The sequence below is a fragment of the Tasmannia lanceolata genome, unplaced genomic scaffold (assembly GCF_043159265.1).
Source record: "Tasmannia lanceolata isolate RefF3 unplaced genomic scaffold, GAP_Taslan_0.1 ptg000013l, whole genome shotgun sequence".
In the NCBI taxonomy this organism is placed as follows: Eukaryota; Viridiplantae; Streptophyta; class Magnoliopsida; order Canellales; family Winteraceae; genus Tasmannia; species Tasmannia lanceolata.
In genome coordinates, this window is record NW_027518690.1 from 2,924,968 (window position 1) to 2,938,735 (window position 13,768).

At 37.9% G+C, this 13,768-nt stretch overlaps 2 protein-coding genes across 2 annotated transcripts; one reads left to right on the plus strand and one right to left on the minus strand.

Annotated features, from left to right (window-relative positions):
* Positions 1-398: 398 nt before the first annotated feature.
* On the plus strand, positions 399-3,778 carry LOC143890693 (cyclin-D4-2-like). Its single transcript, XM_077395376.1, has 6 exons — positions 399-1,034; positions 1,719-1,805; positions 1,945-2,043; positions 2,172-2,373; positions 2,498-2,619; positions 3,005-3,778. The coding sequence occupies exons 1-6, from the start codon at positions 741-743 to the stop codon at positions 3,218-3,220; spliced, it is 1,020 nt and encodes a 339-aa protein (XP_077251491.1). The 5' UTR covers positions 399-740; the 3' UTR covers positions 3,221-3,778.
* Positions 3,779-9,464: 5,686 nt separating this feature from the next.
* LOC143889521 (transcription factor bHLH143-like) lies at positions 9,465-13,429 on the minus strand. The gene is made up of 4 exons (XM_077393768.1): positions 13,274-13,429; positions 11,593-12,273; positions 11,339-11,482; positions 9,465-11,224 (listed from the first exon to the last, which is right to left on the minus strand). Exon 4 carries the CDS (start codon positions 11,197-11,199, stop codon positions 10,060-10,062), a length of 1,140 nt encoding a protein of 379 aa, XP_077249883.1. The 5' UTR covers positions 11,200-11,224; positions 11,339-11,482; positions 11,593-12,273; positions 13,274-13,429; the 3' UTR covers positions 9,465-10,059.
* Between the last annotated feature and the right edge of the window lie 339 nt (positions 13,430-13,768).

Below are 13,768 nucleotides of genomic sequence, written 5' to 3' on the forward strand. Positions count from 1 at the left end.
AAAATCTACTTATAACTCCAGGTTTTAACTTATAAAATCTAAGTTTTAGCTTGTAAAATCCAGGATTTCACAATCTAGATCATAAAATCCATGAATGCTAATAATAATAGTAGAAGTCAAAGATCCAACGGAGTAGGATTTAAGTAGATCATGATAAGTAGATCCAGGATTTTTTGTTGTGGCAACCCAACTAGTGAGATGTAAGGGGTGTTTTGGTCACTCTAAAATGGCTCTCTGGTTATTTGTTGAGAAAGCAAGAGCATATGTGCAACATCCCTGCTCCACTAAATCACGTTTTTGTACGCTCAAATCATAAACATAACTAAATCAGTGTATTAAATATCCAACCCAAATCTTTTCCTTCATTTCAATAATCACTTCATCATTAATCATATAAATTGTTTGCCCCAAACAGTAGTGAAACAAAACAAAATTAAATTTAAAATGTCTTTTTTTCTTTCCCCTTATAAGCTTTTGCCAATTCACATTACTTTCCTATGATTTTTTTTTTACTTATATTTTTCATTCCATGCCCTTTCTCTGCCAAGTGTTCTCTGCCAGTTTGCCCTAAAAACACCCATTGGAGGCTTTGTTCTCTCTTGTTTGTATTCTTTTATGTTCAATAGGAAGATGGAAAAGATGTTCCTTTTCACCTCTATTACTCTCATGAGAAAATAAAATAAAAATCTTTGCTTTTTATTTTTTTTAACTGAGATTGAGTTAGCTTGTTATATCATTCAATGGCTCCTAGTTTTGATTGTGAAGCATCAGGCCTTTTGTGCTCAGAGGACAACATTAGCATCATGGGTTTTGATGATGAGGCTGTGGATGAGATACATAAGCATTGGAGTAATCAAAATCATGGGTTTGTTGGGGATTTCTTGATGTGTTTCCCATTGCAGAATGAAGAAAGTTTGGGTATGATGGTTGCAAGAGAATCATATCATCTGCCTAAGGAAGACTATGTGAAGAGATTGCAGAGTGGATTGTTGGATTTGTCGGTGAGGAGAGATGCTGTTGATTGGATTTGGAAGGTGGGTATTGGGGCTTGTTTGAGGGTTTTGTTTGTTTTCTGAAATAGGATTAGTTTTTTTTTTTTTTAATTTTTTTTTTTGAAATGAGTTTTTTTTTTCTTTGCTTTGCTTAATTAAATGCTGGATATTTGTAATGGTTTTTAGTGGATTTTGAATTCTTTGTTGGTGTATGGTTCTTCTGTAAGGTGATTTTTTTTGTGTGTGTACTTATGTTAAGTTTTGGTTCATATGATTGGTTTGGGTTTCTTTTTTTAATTGGGCTTTGGGTTTTCATTTTTTCTTCTGTGTCCGATTAATTATTGGATTTATGGAATAGATTTTAGATTTTTTTTTGGTTGATTTATGGCTCTTCAGGAAGGGGATTCAGTGGAGTTTGGTTTCACTATTTTGTTTTGTTGTTGTAGTTGTGATAAGTTTTTTGTGCTTATGAATAGTTTGGGTTTCTATCTGGAATTGGGTTTTGTGTGTTTATTTTTTCTTCTTTGTCTGATTAATGTGCTTATTTTAGTAGGTTTTAACTGCTTACTAGATTGTGTTATGTGTTTTTCCTTTCATTCCCTTCTATTTAGTGCCATTTCTTAGTTGTTTAAAATCATTTCTTAATTAGTTTGTTGGGGTTGATGTTGATGTTTTGAATAGTATTCATCTAACCACTGATTGATGCTACTTAATTGGGTTTAACAGGTTCATGCCCATTACAGCTTTGGACCCCTGACTGCATATTTATCTATAAATTACATGGATAGGTTTCTTTCATCCTATGAACTGCCGGTAAGTTGGAGAAATGAACCCAAAGTCTCTCTCCTATCTTTGATTTTGGTTTACCATCGTGCTTCTTCTTATTGACTATAAATGATTTGGGTTTCTTTTCTTTTCATTTTTATTCTTTTTTCGCTTTTGCGGTGTATAGCAAGGCAAATCATGGATGATGCAGTTGTTATCCGTGGCGTGCTTATCTTTAGCAGCCAAGATAGAGGAAACAGAAATCCCCCTGTCTCAAGATTTACAGGTGCACTTAAGAAACATCAATTAAATGGTATTTGAATTGAGAACTGTCTCATGTTTTGGTATTGTGATTCTGTGAAAAATGATCTGTTTTTTCTCTTCTCTGATTGCCAAATTAATGTTGATTAGCAGATTGGTGAATCAAAATTCGTATTCGAAGCAAAAACCATACTGAGAATGGAGCTTCTGGTGCTAACCACTTTGAATTGGAGAATGCAAGCTATAACTCCTTTTTCCTTCGTAGATTACTTTCTTCAGAGAATCAATGATGGTAAACCTCCACTGAGATCATCAATTTTTCGATCCATTGAACTCATCCTAAGCACAATTAAAGGTTTGTTTCTTGTTTTCTTGGTCGAATTTCCAGTTTATGAAATTTCTTTTACCATGAAGAATAAGTCGAAGGGTGAAAAATCAATTGAACTGTCTGATTTACATTTAGAAGAAACTGTGTGCAGGGATTGAATTCTTGCAATTCAGACCTTCTGAGGTTTCTGCAGCAGTGGCTATATCTGTATCAGGAGAAACCCAAGTGGTGGATATCGACAAAGCTATATCTTGTTGCCTCCATGTAGAAAAGGTAAAATTAATGCACTCTCAAAAGACAATTTTCCTTTTCTTTCATCATATTTAGTTGTTGCAGTATAAATGATTAAATTACACCAACCCTAACAGCTTAAGCTCTTGGAGTAATTGGCTGTTTCACATGGTATCAGAGCTATTGCCTCAAACGCCAAGAACTCCTTAATATTAAAAATTAACGTGTATGGCTAACCCAGAAGAGGGGCCGCATGTGCTACATGTACGGCCAACCCAAAAGGGAGGGGCCACACGTTGGGGGGAGTGTTGATAAATGATGAAATTACACCAACTCTAATAGCTTAAGCTCTGGGAGTAATTGGTTGTTTCACATGAGTTCAATTAATACTGGTTTAAATGATGCATTTGATGAATTGGTATTACAGGAGAGAGTTTTGAGATGCTATGAACTGATTAAAGAGTTGTCATTGATCACTAAGCCTGTTAAAGGTGTTAGTCCTTCAGTTTCATTCGTACCACAGAGCCCCATTGGGGTGCTTGATGGTGCATGTTTGAGCTATAAAAGTGATGATATAACAATTGGGTCATGTGAAAATTCTCATACCATTCCATCTCCTAAGAGGAGAAAGTTAGACAGATGATGTACAATGTGCATCAAGTCATTCATTTAAAAAAAAAATGTAAATGAAGACATGATCTGTTACAAAGGTGGGGTTCTCACACAAGTCAGTTTGGTTGGTGAATGGGAGCTTTGGTGTGGTCAGAAGGTACCCAAGAAAAAAAAAACAGAGTGAGAAGCTAGAGTTTGAAATGGGGAATAACTAGAGGTGAGAGAATCATCAGCTCTCATGCTTTTGACATGAATGAAACAGTCACCAGCTGTTAATGATCACAACTCTAATGCCAAGAAAGCAAGGTAGTGCCAATAGTGGAACCAAAGAAAGATCCTTTTGTTGAGGAGAGAGAAAGCTTGTTGAAGCTTTTTTTTTTTTTTTGATGGGTAAGCTTGTTGAAGCTTTGAAGTTGGAGAAAATTGAAAGGAATATTTATTGTTTTTTTTTCTTTTGAAATTTTATTTATAAAAAAGTCCCTTTGGGGAAACAAAAAGAGAGCACTGAAAGAGAAAGGAATTGGGTTTGCATTGAAAACAAATTCTTCATTTATTTATGATATTAACATGACATGATTACCTTTTTGAATCTCTGGTGCCAGTCACTCTTTGTTTGACTGTTTGTCTGGTTAGAATTTGGGGTTTGCTGCCCTATGTGACTAAAGAAAGTCTAAGGGTCAGAAGAAATCTTGGGAAGGCAACATAGGCACCCATGGGAGAAAGGAACTCTTAATATTTGTAGTGGTAGGGGACCCCTTTTTGATGTTTCAGTTTCTGTTTAAAGATAACAACAAAATATTGAGGGAACTGTTAACCCATCTTTACTATGTTCCATTGTTACTGATTAGGACTTCCAATATGTTAAAAACTAAAGCTTATGTTATATATTAAATGGTTTCACTTGGACTTCATTACTGGATTTTCCTTGAAAAAACCCATGTACTAAGAAACCCAAAATAGTACAAAAGAGAGTATGAAATGTTAAAGCTAGCTATGCTTTTTATTGGTTTCATTAAATCCATACAATTAAGACCTTAGTGATCAGAGAAGCAGCCACTAGTCTTATGCAGTTGAGGACAAAGGGCTAAACTTTCTCATAATCATTATAAATCATGGCATTATGATAATGAGCCCCTTATATTTACTGCATTGTTTAAACACAATGTTTGAGAGAGAGAGAGCATATACACATAAGTAGTAAAAATACACCGAAATTCTGTGTAAGATACTTCTGTTGACTGATGCACATGGCCATGAATCTGAAACTGTCAACTCACAGGCCATAAGCCAAGGGAATGGGCAATTTTGTGCATTGCTGCCCATAACTTTTTGAGGCAAAATTAATAGGGTACAAGGAGTACTAGGGGTGCAACTCGGGTTGGGTTTGGTCGTGTTGGGTTTGGTTAGGTTGATTCCAACCATAGATCATTCCCTCAACCCAAACTCGAGCCTTGGGTCAAGGAGGGTCAATCCTAACCCAACCACCTCTAAATCTCCCAACCCTAACTCAACCTTTTTTTTATGGGTAAGCTGGGTTTGGTGGAGACCCCTACCGGTTTCTTAGATAAGAGAAAGATATGACATTCATGGGTACAAGATGCCATCCCTAACTCGGAAACACATGAGAGAGGGAGATCTGAAAACTAAGGATAGACAAAACAAAACACTAAACCTAAGAGTTAAAACTGCTCAATATTCTTATTTGTGGTACAACAGAAGTACCGCCCTTGATATTTGATCCAACAGCAGCATGTTAAAAAGTGTGCTAATGTTAGATTAAACAACAAGGGTAGAATGATGAGTTGATGACTACGAGTTTGTATGCCCCATTCAACATATAATTTCTTGAGGGTCAGGTTGGGTTGGATTGCCCAATTCCTCAATCCTAACCCAATCCGAAATTAAATAGGATTGGCTTTTTCCCAGCCCAACCCGAGTGGAAATAAGGTTGAACCAGTTGGGTTGGGCATGTGGCCCAAGTCTAGTTATCAAACCTTTAAATATCTTAAATAGACCCCTATGCCTCTTTCTCTCTCCTGAGTAGAGAGAGAGACATAGGGAGTCGATTAAGAGAGAAATTATATGATCCCGACCGTCAAGTCCCGTGAAGTGGTACTTCAAAAGTACCCCCCTTGATTTTTGATCCAACAGCAGCCTCTTAAAAAGTGGGTAGCTGTTGGATCAAATATCAAGGGGGGCACCGTTTTGACGGTCGAGCACCATATAAAAACTCCGATTAAGATATATGGGGGTCAATTTTATCACTCCCCTCTGCATTTTTCAATACCATTGTAAATGTGGTCTGATGACATGATCCAATGGGGTGCAATCTGGATTTTATAGGAATGCTAAAACGCCCTTGCAAGAGCCCAACTGCAACACCTCATTTATGGCAAGTGGGGTAAGTAGCTTACTGTTTCTATTCACTTTGCATTCCATCATGCATTTAATACACCTTTTTTTATATCGCCTTCTAAACCTTCTTTAGGTCATGTCTGGCATCCATGAAAAAAAAAATCACGGAATATTTGTTTACCCCAATGTTAGAGAAGGGTAGAGAGGGTCGGAAGCATGTGGTGGGACTGGTAAAAAGGGGAAAGAAATTCTCTTCCTGTTGAAGAAGTGAAGAACCAGGACCCAAGAAGTTTGAATAGACTACTGAAAATCTTATTAATGAAAACCATTAATTACAAGAGGCACTTAAGGCGTTTACATTGAAAACAAGAAGATTAGTATAGCAACTATGCAAATCCTATTCAAATCTTAAACTGATCTTTCACCATAATGGTTATTGTAATCCTCTTCATATTTTCCTTGTTTTTATCCTACATACAACTATCCTAATACTCTCCTAGTCTCCTGCAATCGGATGCCCCATTGAAAAAGAGCATGCAAGTGGACTTGAAACTTGAGCCATTGATCTTGAGAAAAGGCCGATGAAGAAGGCATCTTCCATCATATTGCATGGTGGGCATTATCAGTCCATAAACTCCATCTCTGTCTTAAAATCCAAAGGTTCCTCGATGCTAGAGGCAAAATAGATAAAACAATATCACCGTCGTAGGGAACACCGTAGAAGGGGATGGGACTTCTTGAATTAGTTAATACTATCATAACATCTATTTATGAGTAAAAAAAATCCTAAAAATCTAACTTAAGACCTAAGCAACCAATCTTAGCCGTTCATCCAAAGCAAAACAAATAAAAGAAAAAATGACTCGTTAGATACGTAATCGAAAAACCTTTCTAATGATACCAAAATCAAGCTAAACATATAAGATTTGATACCAGAAAAGCAAGCTATCAACATGATGAAAATAAAATTTAAAGAATAAGAGACTTGTGTATTATTATAAAGGTTTTTCAATTAACTATCTAACGAGAACCATATCACACTGTTTGGATGTGAATTGAGAAAGTTGCCCAAGATCACAGAATTTGGATGTGATTTGAGGAAGTTACGTGTATTTTACGGATATGATACATGCTCGTTACGGGATTTCTATTTTAGGTTATTTTAGTCATTTTGTGATCCTTGTCCGCCCCAACTAGTTTGGGACAAATGCTTAGTTGAGAGAGAGTTGAGACTCGTTTCTCGTCCATCCCAACTAGTTTGGGACAGACGCTTAATTGAGAGAGAGAGTTGAGTAGTGATTCTCGTCCGCATCAATATCAGCCGCATCCGCATCTTGCTCAACTATGGAGTATGTCGGTGCCGGTGGCCCACAAGATATAATCAGGGGCTATGATTTTGTCACCCCCCTCAGGACGGATACGAGTCATTTTAACATGATTTGACGTCAAAAAGCGTTAAAGTTGCCCACAATTCACGTTAGTGGTGCGGGGGTGAAAAAATCATCTCCCTATAATCAATCATGTACCTTTCCAAAACATGCAATTGGATCAAATGGAAAGAAAAGAGAAGAAAATGATCAACGGTCACAGAGTCTAATTTGATGAGGGAAAATGGGATGACGAAGAAGAAGAAGAAGAAACCTTATTAGAACGATATAATTCTCGAAGAAAGAGCGAATGGAGACAGGGGGTGGGTGACATGGTGAATGGGTTGTGAAATTTCAGCAACCATTCGCGATTTGAGCCAGCCATGGGTCTGACTCTGATGAGTCTGATACCATGTTGAAGAACCAAGAGCCAAGAAATTTGTAAAGACCACTGAGTGCGTGTTTGGCGTACCGTTTAAAACGCCGTTTGGCGTTTGAAACACCGTTTTGGGGCCAAACGGCCGTTTGGGAGTGTTTGGGTGCGCAGCCTCCGTTTGAAACGCCGTTTGAAACACCGTTTTGAACCCTCAAAACGGTGTTTTGCAAACGGAGGGGGAGAGGTCTGTTTGCAAAACGCCGTTTTGAACGGAGTTTTGGGTTTTGGGTTTTTACATGTTTACCCTCACCAAACCCATTTTTACACCTTTGTTTTTTTGGAAGAGCTTACATTACACCGTACAAAATCTCTGATTATGATTAATTTGGAAGGATATTATCATAAATTGTAAGTCTCTCTAAACAAAATTTGAATTGAGTTTGTTCCGATTATCTTTTTTTCAAGCCTAAAAAAAGTAAGAAATTTTAGAAATATTTTTCCTTCCCTAACTTTTCCACAAAATTCTTGCCATACAAATATGACCATAGGGGCCTTCTATACATGCACAATTCTTTGAAAAAAGACCTCTCTTTTACTGGATTACACATCTCGTAATGGCTCCCTGGAAGATAGGTAGTGGGCGGAACCAGAGTTTATCGGCCGAACCACCGACAAATAATCTGGATGTGAAAGATAGTGGGGCCACCTGCAAAATTATGAGGATATCGTGTATTTATGAGTCAAAAGGTGGGTCCCACTTTTTTAAGATATGATAGTGGGACCCACTAGTCCACTACCCTACCCATCACCATGTGAGAAACTTGTCTGTTTTTTCCTGAATTGAAAATGATTTCCCACCTCCTCTTTAGCATACCCTATACCTTTTGTTTTGTATTTTTTGGCAATGATGTTTAATTTTAGTAGTGTTTGAATGAGATCCTAATGACCTTTTAATATTTGGCCTAATGAGAGAGTAGTTGAGTTACATTGAGGCCAATCAAACAATGCCCTTTTTGGTCATTTTACCACTAAAACTCTGTTTTGTGGCATTTGCAACCAAACACACAATACCTCCGTTTGCCGTTTTGATCTGGCCAACCAAACATGAAAACGCCGTTTTGGCAAAACACCGTTTTGCAAAACGGCGTTTTAAACGCTATTTCAAACGGTACGCCAAACACACCCTGAATATGTTATTAATTAGAATCATTAATTAAAAGAGGCCCATAATTAAATAGAAAATAAGAAGAAAAGTATATAGCAACTATCCAAATTCCATTCAAATCTAAAAGAGATAATTCACAGCAACAGCTATTCGAATTCTCTTCATATTTTCTTTGAATTTCTCCTACATACAGCCATCCTACCCTCTCCTCAACAGTCCCTCAAATCTCTTTCTTCCACATCTTTATACCTCTCTCATACACTAGTAAAACAAATATTACATGATTTTTGTTTTCTTGGTTGCCAAACATGTTCAATGTTCCACTTATTCTTTGGTAAGATGATGTGGATCCAATGGGGTGCCCTTGTGGCTTGGCTTCTGCAAGGGACCATTAATAAAATCAGCTGCAGGGAATCACGATTGGACCATCTAACCAAAGTGCATTTATTATTCATTTAATTTATATTTTTCTGTGCCAACATAAATGCAATTTGATGAGATGTACAATGGGGCATCCTCGTAGCCTATTTTTGCAAGGGCACCATTCACTTTAGCATTACACTGATTATAAAATAATATAATAATGCTAAACTAAAGCACACCCTTGCGCAGAGCTAAATCAAACTGCAACAGCACCCGTTTGGATTTGTGGACATCGGCAAGATCAACGGACGCAACCACACCCATGTAGCATACCACTCCCCTCTAAGAAAATAATGGTCGTAATTCTCATAAAGAGACTAATTTTTAAAATTTTGATTGTCACAAGGTATTTTTACTAAACTTTCCTTTCTGATTTTAGTATTAGTATTAGTATTCAATTACCATTTAATTAAGGTGCCTCCTTTCACTAGAGTTAAATCCCTAGCTGATGCTGAGGGGTTGCAACTTGCAAGCAACGAAGAAGGATCAAGGATTGGAGATCGGGTTGGAGAATGAGAATGGATATTAATCAAGGATTAATCCATTTGAGCTATGTTCACCAGTCAGATCAATCCAAGTGGCACACATAGGACCCAGAAATTAACACCCATACCTTCTAGCATATACTAATACAAAAACATACATAAAACACTAGCATCAGAATACAGGGCAGACCTAAGACAACAATATCATAGCAAAGACCCTATAACATACACATCTTTGTTGGGCCCACATCACGAATCATGGCCCACAGCTGATTTTATTCTCTGATGTGTGACACGTGGAGGCAAAAGAATGCATGTAGAGTGGGCCTCTCTATAGATCAAAGATAAATAATAGGGCCTACTAAGAAAGATTTTGGTTTGAATTACCTTAAAAGAAGCTGACAGGAAAAAAAATGTAGACGTCTCAATCCACCTAACGCGCGTGAGACCCTTCTCCTGCCCAACAGATAAACCTTTTCTCTCATTTCACATCTCTGTCTAAAGATCTGAATCATTTCAGCCAACATACCAAACCACCGTTTCTCTTCTCTGTTCCCAATCATTTCTTCTTCCAGTACCCACCTTTTATTAGGATTTCATGGTGGATATGGTCCACCATTAAACCCTCTTAGAGATAAAACTACTAAGCTTCTTCTACTTTATGCATTTTAACTAGACTTGGATTTTAGTTTACCTTCCTTATCCAACAAGAGAGACACTACTCACCATATTATCTACAGCCTTGTTGGGTTTCTCCTCTCTGGGAGTATCAACAATTCCTAGGGCTATGGCTTTCAGCCTCAGGGATCTCAGATATCTGATCGCTTGGTCGAGGATCATTGTGGCATCTTTACCATTCCCATTCCCACCGGGAATTATGCTCCGAAGGACATCCACTGTTTCCCGTATCCTCTCCCTTCTCAATCGCTTGTTGGACGGTAATGCCGATTCCCCTCGGAAACTACCCTTAATGCAGCTTTCCTCTGCATCATCCTCGTAATCCCATGATTCAAATGGTTTGCCAGAACTTGCAGTGTCCATGAGATCAATGTCTAACTCTTCATCGGGTCGTCTCCTTTTAGTCGGAGTAGCTGAACAAGCAATTTTGGGGGCGGTGTTGTTAATTTCATACTTCCTCCCACTCTCGTGTCCTGCCATTTTGATCGGGGAGTGACCGGTGCTAATTACTTCATCATCCCCATCTTCATCATCATCATCATCATCATCATCATCATCATCATCCGAGGACAGTAATGCATTGAGTTCTTCTGTATCTTCATGCATCTTGCTTTCATGCTCATTCGCAACATCAGTTTCATCCGACTCACCACACCAGCTTACTGTCTTTGCATGATCAGGGATGGCTGGATCCTTGTTTAATGGCACTTCTGCACAATAACCATTTGCATTGATCTGTTTTTGGTTGACAGAATTTGGGTAATGGAGCGAGCTCAAAAACAAGCTTGTTCGGTTGCCAGATTGATCGAATACAAGGAGTCTCTTCTCCGCAGTAGTTGAACCCAAATTTGCTGCAATCTTGCCCCAAGGAGAAACAGGGGCCATCTCCCCTACCATAAAATTCGGAGACCCAGCAACATTCTGGCAAGAGTCATAGTAAAACTGTGCTTGTGGTCCATTTGGGGCAGATAATTTGAGCTGGGGAAGTTCAGTGGCAGCAAAACCAGATAAGGTTCGGCTTGAGGAAGCCATGTATGAAGAGAACATCATCAGATGAGTATTTTGTTGTCCCCGACCAGATGGAATGCTTGTGCAGTTCAAATTGGGTGGATTCCATTGAGAATGCTGCTGATAAAACCAAGGTCCGCAGTCTTTCCCCATTCAACTAAAACACTAAAACAACCACCTGTGATTCGAAGAAACAAAAGATTATCATGAGTAGGGCAAAACTGGGTATCTAATCAATAACTCTGGACACGGCTACAAGATAGAGATCATTTGAGATGGCGCATTAACATACCCAAAGATTGTATCAGGAAAGTTCAATTTAGTTGCACCGATGACAATAGCTTCTTTCAGAAACTAAAAACTCCAGCTTGATTCTAAAGTCTAAACGCAAAACAATCTACGTAACAGGTTTGAGTAAATGGCGGAAGTACTCAGCCTGGAAGACAAGAAAAGCAAGCATCATTGGCATCAGAGTCTGAAGTAACAGTAGTTACAGAAGATATGAAAATCCCAACAAGAAAACCTCAGGTTTAATTTCTCACTGACCTGGCAATCCTGCAAAGGTTGAAAGCATGCTATGACTCTTACAATAATGGTAGCACTCCCTGCAATCCCACTTTCATGTTTCAATGCTCGGAATCTCGTCTGGCTTGCTGCTTGGCACACCATTACTTCGTAGTCTCTAGAGTAAAATCCCTCAATCCCGGAAAAAAAAAACCCAACAACTAAAAAGCAAGGAAACCCAAACGCACCTTCAGTAAACCCTTTAATCAACACCTGATAACTAGAAACTAACAGAACAAAAGGAAAACAGAGTGGCAGTAGTACTTTCAGTACACCTTAATCCACAACTAAGTGAAAGCTAAGAAACTTCAAGGTAATCAGAGAAACAGCAGAAAGAAATGAAATATCTGAAGAATGGAAGGAGAGATGTGAAGCAGAGGCTTGGAATGGGATTTCTTGATTACTTCAGTATCCCCTTTATTTTCAACTAATCCTAAGAAAATAGGAAGAAAGAACAACGAAGAGCTGCGATGCCATGGACCAATTTAAGAAAACAAAAAAATCAGAACGAACGTGAGATTTTACAGAATAACTCTACAATATAAGTTCAAGGAGACTACTTTCCGGAACACATCAATAGAGAGACTCAACCACCGCATGCTGTTCTTCCTCTCTAATGGTGCAAAGAGCTTCAAACAGCAGTTCTGAGAATATTCAAGGTACCTGCATCATCTTCATTGATATCAGTACTCACCCATTAAAGTGCCTAAACAATAACAAGGGAGAGTGAGCAATACAAAACAAAACCAGATCTTAAACAGCAAAGAATAAGCAGAGTTCATGATGAAACCCTAAACAGATCAGCATCTTACAAGATAGAAAGAGAGGAAAAGCTTCCAAAATTGAGTTCTCACAAGAAAAAAAGAAAAAGAAACTTCCAAACCTCGAGGCTCCAAGAAGTAAAAGACATGAAGCCCTGAGATCTTGAAAGAAAAACCACAACCAACAGAGAAAGCAAAACGCCGTTTCTCACTACAAAAAAATCAAATCTCTAAAAAAAATCAAAAATTTCCGTAAATAGCAACAGATAATCACTACAAAAATATCAGATCTCTAAAAAAAATCAAAATTTTCAGCAAATAGCAACAGATAATCAATAAAAGATTAAATAAAAACCATTTCTCATGACGAACAAATCCAAAATCCAACACAGAATCAAGATGCTATCGTGAAAAGCATCATCTTCATTAATATCAGTAGTCAGCCGTAAAAAAAAAAAATCAGAATCAAAGAGAAAAAAACAGGAAAAAAGTGCCTGAACAATAACACGGGAGAATGAGCAATATAAAACAAAACCAGACCTTAAACAGCAAAGAATAAGCAGAGTTTATGACGAAACCCTAACAGATCAGCATCTTACAAGATATAAAGAGGGGAAAAGCTTCTAAAACTGAGTTCTCACAACAACAACAAAAAGAAACTTCCAAAACCTCGAGATCTAACCAGAAAACGACATGAAACCCTAAGATCTTGAAAGAAAACCACATTTTAGAGAGAAAGGATTAAGCAAAACGCTATTTTTCGAAACAAAACCCTAAATCTCTCAAGAAATCAACGGTGCCAGCAATTTAGCAACAGAAAATCAATAAAAATCATTTCTCAACACGAACAGATCCAAAATCCAACACAGAAACAAGAAGCTATGAAAGATATCGCTACTTACAGCAAAAAAATCAAGGAAAAAACGATTTTTCGACCGATAATGCTTGATTATCCGATAAACTCGATCCGATTCGAAGAAAATAAACTCGATCCGATCACAGATCTAAGAGGAATCACGATCAGGAGAGCAGGAGAGAGAGAGAGAGAGAGAGAGAGAGAGAGAGATAGAGAAAAAAAGACAAGGTTAAAATTGAAACATCTTGGGAGATTATTATATAGAGGATAAATGACATAACTGCCCTTCGTTGGGGGTGTATTTATCAAATATTATTAGTGACAAAAAAGACCTTGTTTAAGTCATGACCCACTAGTCAACAAACAGTTGACCACCCGCGTTTGGTTTGGTTGGACTAAACCCTAATAGCAACCCGTGAATGGATGATAATTAAAAAGACGGAGTGATAATCCACATTGAATAGGCAAAAGTTCGTACCATCAGAATGTCTTGATTAGGGCTGCAACTCGGGTCGGGCGGGTCGGGTTTTGGAGAACCCAA

Bases quoted from the DNA above. Each gene is read 5' to 3' on its own strand.
- LOC143890693 (XM_077395376.1), top strand. From the start codon at position 741: ATGGCTCCTAGTTTTGATTGTGAAGCATCAGGCCTTTTGTGCTCAGAG. The intron at 1,806-1,944 runs GTAAGTTGGAGA...TGCGGTGTATAG, and splicing joins TTTCATCCTATGAACTGCCG to CAAGGCAAATCATGGATGAT. The intron at 2,044-2,171 runs GTGCACTTAAGA...GTTGATTAGCAG, and splicing joins CCCTGTCTCAAGATTTACAG to ATTGGTGAATCAAAATTCGT.
- LOC143889521 (XM_077393768.1), bottom strand. From the start codon at position 11,199: ATGGGGAAAGACTGCGGACCTTGGTTTTATCAGCAGCATTCTCAATGG.